We start from the raw sequence: 10543 nt of genomic DNA on the forward strand, positions 1-10543 counted from the left end.
TTTTTGTGAGAACCCACTGGGGGAAGCACCATAGGGCTCCAGGGACAGAACTCTCTTCACCAGCTAGTGCTCTTTCCAGATGGGCTGAGTCTCTAAATCATTTTCTATCTGCCCCCCTTGCTCTTGATCCTCTTCTCTCTTGCTTCTCGAGATGGTGATAAAAAGCCTTTCCCACCTAATCTATTCTTTCTACAGGCTCTTTAATGAGGTTAAACCCATTTTCAACAGAAATATTACTGCTTATAATTAATATGTAACAACAATGTATAAATATTTGCTCTTCATCAGAGGACTACAGTGAAGTTATATTTATATCCTGGCTTTCTAAGTTTCTAATCTCAGAATCATGGAGTTAGTGGTAACTCTAGGGCTCCCTGAGGGATAGAAGCTGAATTATGGGAGGAACTGTGTAATAGAATATAAGTCATATACCTAATTTAAAATTGTTAGTATTTACATCAAAGAAGTAAAATGAGGACCCTCCCTGGTGGTGCAACAGGTTAAAACCCAGCACTGCAAAGGTAGCTACAGCTGTTTCAGCACCATTTCCATCACTGGCCAGGGAGATGACTCACATGGTGTGGCAGACTTCTGACCCTCCCACTGCTCCCCTCAGCAGTGTACTTCATCACTCTGCCTGTTCTGATCCCTACTCTGTCTCTGACGAATCCTCTCACCCTCCACCTCTGGCCTATACCCCAGTTCTATATGCATAAATTAATAAATCTTTAAAAAAAAAGTAAAATGAAACAGGTGAAATAACATTTTATTCTAAATATATACAAAATATTATCTCTGTAATACACAGTAATACACAAGTTATTAATAATATATTTTACATTTTATCCTGGAAGTGAGCCTTCAAATTCTGGTATGTGTCTTATATGTAGTCACATTTCATGTCAGGCCAGTGGCATGCGCAGTGCTCAGCAGGCAACAGTGGGCCCGGCAACCAGGATGGGCAAACAGCTCTAACCAACTCCCTGACATTTACCTCCACCTTCACATCCATGGCATCGGCTCTTTCACAGCTGGTTTAAACAGCATGTACTGCCTCTCTCCCAAAGACGTAACAGCTAATTCACCAGCTATTTGAACATAAAGAGTAGGGGTGTGAAGTAATCATTCTCTTTCTGAAAGTGCTTTACATCAACCTTATTTTCTCTTTACATCATGTTTTCCTCCTATACTGGGAACAAAACCTCTGCATTGGGTTGACCATCTGTTTCCTCTCTCTCCCATTTTGTTCTGATTTAGAATTTTGTTTAATTTTTCAATTACTCCCCTTGGATTTTTAAATCTACATAAGTTGTAATCAAGACTTAAATTACAATCTTTTAAATTTGAATTTTAAGTCACCTTACCCTTATAATGATATTTAGCATTCAATGCTACATATACTTACAAAATACAGCAATTTCTTTACTCATTGCATTTCATAAAACCTAACAAAGATGTTACAAGAATATCAAGTTACATACATCTTGCATAAGCACAGATGAAAACAAAACATCAACAACTTACTTGCAAATACATATCCAATGTTACACATGAAAATTAAAAGTGGCTTACATCCGAAATTCATGTTAATTTAACAACTGAAATAAATCAATGTACTCCAATAATAGAATTAAAATAACTTAGATTATCTCAATAGATACAGGAATAACTGTTGAAATTCAACTTTCAGTTCAGTATCAAAACTGAAGTGAAGATAAAAACACATCCGAAATTTCATCTCATGAATTAACAACAAAAATATCTTCCATCAAGTACCCTAATACTTAATGGTGAAATGTCCAAAGTCACCTCTCACTCATCTCTGGATGTGTAACTAGTCAGCCAAGGTTGTTTACTATCATTGCTGCATACACATACGTCCACTGAGAAAATGTTCAAAGGGAAAGGGGTGAGGATGCAGAAAAGTAGATCAGAAAGGAGAGACCCTGATTTCAGGTGAGCCTCGGGTTCAAGGGTGCCACTCAGACATGAGTGTAGACAACAGAATGTTCAAGAGCTTGGGCGACGCAGGGTCATGGGGACTACACAGTTGCAAGGATTAAAATATGGACAAAGGGAGGTAGGAAAGTAATATTTAGAGAAGGTGTAGATAGGGAAACCATTATTAGTGACATTATAAAAGGAGACAGTGCCAGCCTCATAGTCTAAAAACACCCCCACACGGCGAGGGGGCACTGTCATGGAGAGGAGCAGGGAAGTGGAGGAGTCCTCATAGGCTCGGTATTCATGTTTATGATGTAACCCGATCACCCAGTACCCACTCTGAGGTTGGTACCTGGAGTAAGTGTTTCGGTTGTGCACAAACTGGCTGAAAGAGAACGGTCCCTCCGAGTGACTGCACACCCCTAAGATCCAGTCTGTCTTCTTGGCCACGTCAACTTCCCAGTAACGCTTTCCCGAGGAGAAGTGCTGAGTGCCAAGGATGCTGCATTCATAATGCTCTTCAAGGGGAGACCCCGACAACTCACCACCCACGTATCTCACCTGCCTCCGGTTTTTAGACAGCACAAGATTTAGAGTAGCTGTGTGTGGATTCAGAGTTACGTCCACTGTGGCAAAAGAACAACATCAGCAGGTAAGGGTAGATGGAAACACAGGAAATAGGAGGAAGGAACTGGAACTATGTGGTGGGGAGCTCAGGGAGGTGCAAACACCTCATAGCTGACAGTGTGTGGCAACGTGTGGGGAAGAGCATGTGGAATGAGAGCAGAACACATCAGCTCAAAATGGGCATGGTTTCTACTTACCCCAGTAGCTCTGAACGTCTGTCAACTCTATGATAGAAAGAAACAATCATGTTGTCTAGTACCCACTGTCTCAGCTCTGCCATCCCTCCCATACCTGACTGAGGGTTGAGGGCAGGCATTCTGTTAGGGATAAGCTGGCATTTCCCCCTTAAATAGAAGTTCACCTTCTTTAGCACATGACATTCCTGTTCCCGAACATCAAATGCCACCTCTACACGCTATTTTATCCATTCCTTAGTAGGACAATAATCTCATGTCTAAACTCTATCCCATGAATCGTCTCACCTCTAAACACTCGCAGCATCTTTTTCAGGTCTGGGGCTCGAAATCCACTCTTTAGCTTGGTGGGCAGAGTTTCTGGCTTCTTCAGGGTCCAGCCCTCACTCCTAAAGAGAACGGATACTATAAATCTCCCGTACTGCTGACCTTGGGTTCCTCCAATGCCTTTGCTTTGCTCATCTTCCAGGCCCTCTGGTGAACTTCAATATTCAAATTAGCATCATTTCCTCAAGAGCCCTGGTCTCAGAATGAGAAGACTTGGACTTGAAAATAGCTTCTCATAATCTGTATAAACTTTGTAGGATTTTTACTGCTCACAACCTCATTTTTTGGTTTGTTGTTATAAAACAGAATGACTTCCCCTATGCCCCAAAAAGTGTGTTAAATTATATAATGACTGGAAATCTTTGGCAACATCTACAAAAAATTCTAAATACTTAAAAGTCAGTGTCAACTTATAAGGTCTACCAAGAAGGGTTACTGAGGCTTGCTGACAGGCAGAACATCAGGAACCTGCTGCTGAGGCTTTGAGACTAGCAGATGAAGAGTTCTCTTCTAAAGAGTCCATAAATATAGATGTCAGATTTCCCTACAGTGCCAGGGAGAACAGCCAACAGAACAGCAGTTGAAATATTATACAAGGAGAATGGCAATGTCTCAAAGTGAGACAGAAAATTTCAGAAGGAACAATAGGCTCCATATTCACATGGCTGTGAGGACCTGGAAGGTACCAGGTCTGTGGGCAATTCTACTGTCACCTTGATGGCTGTGACTTCAGAGTAGGAGACAGAGAACTGTATTGTCCCAGGGTGTAAGCCACCCTTTGTGAGACCAGAAGACTAAGGTTTTATTGGAACTGAGAAAAGTGGAAGCCTGGAGAGAATTAGGAGTAAAATATGGACTGTCCTAAATCAAGTAGAAAGGGTAACTGAAGGCAGATGTTCCAAGACCTGATTCTTAGACCTGGAAAGACAAAGCAGAAGAGAAATTTTCCTCTGACAAAAGATATGAGCAAAGAGAATTTCTCTGACAAACACAGGTGGGTAAATAAAATGTTTTGAGGACATTTATAAACTATAGGAGCTGGAGCTAGAAGTAGATACAAAGGTTTATGGGAAAAGAATCCCAAAGGTAACACATGTTCTCCTACACATACCTTTTCGTGACATCACTCACATCCTAGGGAAGAAAAAGACAGGTTAAGTCAAAGAGTAACAGTCCTTGTCCTCTCAGACAGCTTCATCCATGTTTCTCATTCCATCCGTTTCTCATTCCTTGACATGATGGAAATAAAGATGGTCTTAACACTAAGGCCACAACGTAGAGACAAGAACCCAGGGTACACTATTCCTCAGAAACCCCACAGAGCGAAGTAGGGGTATCATTCAATTTCATTTATTCATCCTTTATTTCGACTATATAGGGTGTGTATGTATGGGCAAGGACATATATATGGGCTGCACCTATGAATCTCACATGATTAAATCTTAAGTTTGGTTCTTAAAATGTATACTTTCCAGGAGCCAAATATACACGGATCTTCTATCATAGGCCCTAGATCACTGTGCACAAGTATCACTTTCTATACCTCTCTATCTTAGCTTTGCTGACTTCACCTGCTTTGCTTGATCTCAAGGCAAACATGTCTTAATGATCCACAAAGCTGTACTTCTACAAAGATCTCTCATACAGTCCAGCAAATGAGCTGCAGGAACGATAAACTCAAGATGTCTAAAAAGACTTACTTTCCTTTACAATCATGAAGTCTCTTCTGTTATCTTCCATCCTCAATGACAGGAACATCAGTGAGTCACCAAATTTAGACTACTTTATATTCACTCTCATGAGCTCCCTTAAACTAAGCCAGTTCGTTTCACTTAACTTATTTTAACCAACCCTGTTCCTCGTCATCATTGCCACTGCTTGCTTCATATGAGTAAAACTGCCTCCTGGGCTTCTCAAACTGCCATATGACCCAGCAATCCCACTCTGAGGTATCTACCCAAAAGACAAAAAAACACTGATTCAAAAAGGCACCTGCACCCCCATATTTATTGCTGCTTTATTTACAACAGAATCAACCCAAGTACCCAAAAGTAGATGACTAGATTAAAAAGATGTGGTATAAAGAGGATTCCATGGTGTAATGGTTAGCAGTCTGGACTCTGAAAAAGATGTGGTATATATAAACAGTGGAATATTACTCAGCAATCAAAAGACAGACTTATACCTTTTGCAGCAACATGGGTGGAACTAGAAGGGATCATGCTTAGTGAAATAAGCCAGAAAGAAAAAGAAGAATACTGCATGGTTTCACTCATGGCAGGAGTGTGATGGACCAGGGAGGGGAAAAAATAATAATGAGCAACTATATACCAGAGCCATTTTATGGGGGTAGAGTGGGGAATGGTATCAAAAATGGCGGGGGTGGGAGGGTGGGCCCAGGACTATGGTGATGGCACATGGGTGAACTGGTGATGGAAAGTCCACAGGGATTACAACTGAGATGGAAAAGGCACAAAATGATGTAAAAATAAACTATTATAATAATACAAAAAAACCCCACAAAAAACAAAAAACACCTGCCTCCTTGTCTCCTATTTGATTTTGCTAGCCTTTACTTTATATATCTCAACCCTAGAGAAAAAGCTGACAGTCTGACCTACATAACACAGGGATAGTTCTTATCTATATTGGGCCTGTTTTTAGTGCAACTCAAACTGGTTTGCATTTGGAAAGTGAAGAGCTACCAACTTATAGGAAATGCCCAGTGTTATCAACGTTAGCTGCGCTGAGGGACTTTAGTGACCAAGTTGGAGTGTGTCCCATTACACCTGCATGCTCTACTGCGAGCCTGATTTTCAGGGCTTACGTTCTAGAACCTGTGAGCAGAAGGCTTGTGTCCAACCGTCAAATCTTAATGGGCAACAATGCCACACAGCTATGGAAAAGCGAAGGAAGAATGTGACGGTGGTGGCAAGGTCTAGAAAAACTGATGTGAGATCACACTCAAATTCTACCTACCAGATAGTCGTACCAATGGGTGGGAGAGTTTAGAAGGTGTCTGAACCAAGAATATAATCATGATGCCTTTGTCTTACAGAGCCACAGTTACAGTCTGAGGAATGTGGAGAGGCTAGGACAAAGGTGGGGAAGAAAGAGCCTTAGGGTAACTCAACATCAAAGATGAAGACAAAGGGCAAGAAGAAAAATAGGAAGATGCAAAACCAGAAACAATCAATAAGGAAAGTAATACTTGAAAATCCCAGAATAAGTTATGAAATAATTCAACCAGGAAAGGGAGAGCAAAAGGAAGCACAGGAAAAAGGAGCAGACCGAATACACCAGGTACACCATGCTTAATTTCAGTCATGCCATTTACTCTACAAAGAAAACAATGGTAAAAATTTCAACCTCACTTCAAGATCCTTCAACAAATCTCTCCAGATTTGACTCTTTGCACCTTCTGAACCTATATAGACTAGAGCTCAGACTTCTGGTTGCCTCAAAAGCCCTGTTCAGATTTGTTTCAACATATACAATGATTCAGCCCTAGGGAAGAGAGCAAAAGCAAAGGGATAAAGAATTTCTAAGTACTTTAATTGGGTACGCAATTAATCTAGCTGGAAAGTAATTTTAAAAATTCTAACACAGCGGCCTCCCTGATGATGCCAAGGGGTTAAAGCATAGCTCTATGAAGCTATCTGTAGCCATTATAGCACGAGTTCGATTCCCTGGCCAAGGAGGAGCCCCCACAGCTCAGCAGACATCTCTTGTCTCACCTGCTACTCCCCTTAGCAGTGTATTTCAGTCAATCTGCCTGTTCTGTTCCCCATGCTCTCTCTGGTGAATCCTCTCACCCACTGAACTTCTGGCCTGTAATCCAGTTCTTATATGCATGAATAAATAAATCTTTAAAATTCCAACACAGCATCCTATCAAGTGGGTACCTAACGACCAGTGCTGGGGGGCAAAGAAGAAAGGGGACATGTTTCCCCCACGACATTCAGCAAGGTCTGGAGAGGTTTTTGTTTTAGTTAAGAGGGTAGGGTAGAGGAGTATGCTACTGACACCTCATGGGTAGTGGCCAGGGATGCTGCTAAACATCCCACAATGCACAGGGCAGCCAGTCCTCACAGCCAAGACTTATTCTGCCCAAAATATCAATTGTGCAAGATTGATAAATGCTGCTATAGAACATCACTGGATACCTGAGATCTTCAAAGTATCAAATAAGCTTTTGAACCATCCTTTATAAATAGTAAAAATGAGACACTCCCTTAGCAATTGTATTTATAGTCATCCTATGCTTTACCTAAGACCTTTGCACAGTTTAATAAAGGGTCAGAGGAGAGAGCTAGATTAGACAGACAGACAAAAAGGTGTGTATTTTCTTACTTCCACCACAATGTCAGTCCTTTGTCAGAGGGAAGGAAAGTCAGTCTCTTCTACCTTGACCCTCAAGTCAGGTGCACCTTCCTGAGTCCTACCTGCAGCAGTTCCATTGTCGACCCCTGACACCGTTGCTCCAGATCTGAGACCAGTTCTCCTAGTGACAGGCTCTGCCGGACCAGCTCATCCTCGGCCCTTTCTATAATACTCAACCCTTTCCTCTCTTCTTCTTCTAGTTTTTTCAGTTGCCGCTGTTCCTCTTTGTCCAGGATGCTTCTCAACTTACGAAATTCTTTCTGGATTCTGTGTCTCTCTGGTTCCACCTGATTCTTCAGGAACATGGAAGACAAAGAGGCTGCTAGTCTATTGGGCTGGAGGTGGGGAGAGGGGTCTCTAGTCTTAAGGAGTGGGGGATGCTGCTCTACTTTCTTGGCTAGGTCTTGCAGGAAGAGGAGGGGTCAGTGGAGAGTTATTTTCTTCTGTTGGCTAGCTTTTCCCAGTTCATTAGCCTCAGGAGGTCTTATCTAGGTCCCCTACGTAAAGACTGTGATTGCTGGGAAGACTTAACTTTCAGGAAGCTTCACTGGCCCCTCATGCCTTGCTTTAGCTCCCTTTCCAAGTTTGAGCAACTGGCTTATGGTTAACCTATCATTGTAAGTTTCAGGACTTGAAATGACAGAACAGAGTCCAGAAGCAGGAATTTGGGGCCACCAATCTCTACTTAGGGGTCCTCTCCTATTTATCTGCATTCAAAAACCTGGGTTTCCTTTGGATACATTTTCTCATTTCCCTACTCCTCCTGCAATTAGAACAGACCCTTGTGTGAACAGGTTGCAGAGATCCAACAAAGGAAGCTCTTCCAGCCAGAACAGAGAGCAAACAGATTGGGTCTTCTTCGCCCTGGTCTCCTATGCTGTGCCCTCGTTCCTATGCCTCGACATTCAGGAAGAATCTCTTACCTTCCAAGATACTCTCTTCTTTCTAATAACAGTGTTAAGTTTCTCCAATTCCTGCTGCTCTTGCCTCAGCTTCCTCAGAGATTCCCGAAACTTTTCCTAGATGACAGACATCAGGTCAAACAAGGTCAAGCTTAAATCACCTTAGTACGTGGACATGGAATGAATGAGATCGAGAGGAAGCTGACTTCGAAAGGAGCCCTACCTGATCTGGGATGCAAAACCCGAAAGGCCAAGTAGATTTTATATAAAGGGGAAGGAAACAGGCGGATTCTCTCTCCTCCCAGGGAACCATGCAACACTACATCATTTATTCTCATTACCAACCTATCTTCCAAACTCCAAACAGAAAGAAAGATAAAACTACTCTTAGGCAAGTTGGGGGGAGGGAAGGGTACATTTTCTAGATTCATCCTCCAGTTGAATGGGAAGACTACAAAGAAGTCAGATTTGAGCTGCATACAGTTAAAATCTCCTGCCAAAGACACTGGTTCCTCCCTCCATCTTGCTTTCCCACCTGGTACTCCTGGGCAACCTCCTCCATGAGGAATGTCTGGTGACCACGGTGCTCTTGAGACCGCTCGCAGAGCCAGCAAATGACCTTCCCGTCCTCCTTGCAGAACAGCTGGAGTTTCTCACCATGGAGCTCACAGAGAATCGCCATCAGCTGCCTCCCGGAGCCCAGCACCACCTCTCTGAGTCTCTCTGCTATGTTGGCCAGGTGCCGATTAGGGCGGAGGTTCCCAAGCTGGTAGGTAATTTTGCATACCGGGCAGCTGCTCACCCCTTCTTGGGTGATTACCGATTCCTTGTTATTGGCTGTGATGCAGGCTTGGCAGAAGCTGTGGCCACAGTCTATGCTCAGGGGTTCTGACAGGAGCTCCAGGCAGATGGGGCAGGTCACCTCCTCCTGGATGTCTACCAGTACTGCTGATGTCATCGTAGTCCCTTCCTGATTCCTTTTTGTCCAGCCCTGACTTCTAAGGTGTTTTCTATTTACAGAACCTTGGGCAGATGGGTAAACAAAAAAAAGGTCAGAGTGGAAAAACAGGGAGGAAAATGGGAGGCTGACTGGCCTACATAAAGGGGCAGACAACTGGGGTAACAAAGCCTACTTATTCTTCTTTATAGCAGACATCAATTTCTAGCCCTATCAGAGCAATGTATAAAGAAATTGTGGAATATATACTCAACGGAATACTACACAGCTGTGAAAAATGAAACAGTGGCTTCGGGGACAAAACAGATGGATCTTGAATTGATTATGTTAGGTGAAATAAGTAAAAAAAAAGAAAGATAAGGGCTAGTTTCATTTACCAGTGGAATATAAATGATAAAAAAATATACAGACAAAAGATAGCAGGGATAAATTTGGCTTTAGTGAAAGAATTTAATGGTTAGCAGAGGGAACGAGGAAGGAGCTGGATGGTGTACTGGTACAAGTAGTCTGGTGGAAAATGAGTAGCACTTACTTACTGCTGCTGGAAATGCAAAATCATACATTTTCTGTGGCAGTTTGGTGATTTCTTTCTTCCAAAACGAACAAACTTTCACCTCCAGCAGTCATACTCCCCAAAGGAGATGAAAATTTACGTCTATACAAAACCTTAACATAGGTTTAACAGCTTTAGCCATAACTGTCAAAACATTTAAGTCACCAACCTGTTCTTCACAGGAGAAAGTATTAAACTGTGCTGTATCTATTCTGTGCTAAAAATGAGCTATAAAGTCATGAAAAATCTCACGGAGGGACCTGAATTGCATTATTAGCACAGAGATAATAAAATGATCAGTGGTTGACAGGGATTGGGTTGGATAACAGGTAGAAAACACAGAAGATTTTTAGGGTAATGAAATACTCTGGTTTAGACTATAATGATGGATATTGTCTTTATACACTTGTCCAAAACCATAAACAGTACACGAAGACTGAAACATTAATTACACAGATACATCACTTTTAACAAACATACAATGCTGGTAGAGAGTGGTTATAATAGGAAATTCTTTTTTTTGTCTTTTTTAAAGATTTATTTATTTATGCATATAAGAGCTGTAGTGTAGGCCAGAGGTGTAGGAGGTTAGCAGATTCACCAGAGACAGAGTGGGAACAGACAAGCAGGCTGACTGAAATACATTGCTGAGGAA

General features: G+C 42.1%; 1 protein-coding gene across 3 annotated transcripts; it reads right to left on the reverse strand.

Moving 5' to 3' along the window:
• Positions 1 to 2010: 2010 nt before the first annotated feature.
• On the reverse strand, positions 2011 to 9379 carry LOC101628468 (tripartite motif-containing protein 6). Of its 3 annotated transcripts, none has more exons than XM_004683127.2 (7): positions 8913 to 9379; positions 8399 to 8494; positions 7538 to 7768; positions 4204 to 4226; positions 3054 to 3154; positions 2769 to 2795; positions 2011 to 2570 (listed from the first exon to the last, which is right to left on the reverse strand). In XM_004683127.2, the coding sequence occupies exons 1-7, from the start codon at positions 9333 to 9335 to the stop codon at positions 2011 to 2013; spliced, it is 1461 nt and encodes a 486-aa protein (XP_004683184.1). In that variant the 5' UTR covers positions 9336 to 9379. The 3 variants fall into 3 exon arrangements, with proteins under 3 accessions (XP_004683184.1, XP_004683183.1, XP_012580695.1); XM_004683126.1 differs by having other exon boundaries at positions 7538 to 7762; positions 8913 to 9335; XM_012725241.1 differs by lacking the exons at positions 2011 to 2570; positions 2769 to 2795; positions 4204 to 4226 and having other exon boundaries at positions 3149 to 3154; positions 8913 to 9335.
• Between the last annotated feature and the right edge of the window lie 1164 nt (positions 9380 to 10543).

The sequence above is a fragment of the Condylura cristata genome, unplaced genomic scaffold (assembly GCF_000260355.1).
Source record: "Condylura cristata isolate star-nosed mole 26May11 unplaced genomic scaffold, ConCri1.0 scaffold00015, whole genome shotgun sequence".
NCBI lineage: Eukaryota > Metazoa > Chordata > Mammalia > Eulipotyphla > Talpidae > Condylura > Condylura cristata.

Excerpts from the sequence above, each read along its gene's own strand:
- LOC101628468 (XM_004683127.2), bottom strand. The coding sequence starts at position 9,335 with ATGACATCAGCAGTACTGGTAGACATCCAGGAGGAGGTGACCTGCCCC. Across the intron at positions 7,769-8,398 it reads AGAAGAGAGTATCTTGGAAG|AATCAGGTGGAACCAGAGAG; the intron begins GTAAGAGATTCT and ends ATGTTCCTGAAG. Across the intron at positions 4,227-7,537 it reads CGACAATGGAACTGCTGCAG|GATGTGAGTGATGTCACGAA; the intron begins GTAGGACTCAGG and ends TTTCTTCCCTAG.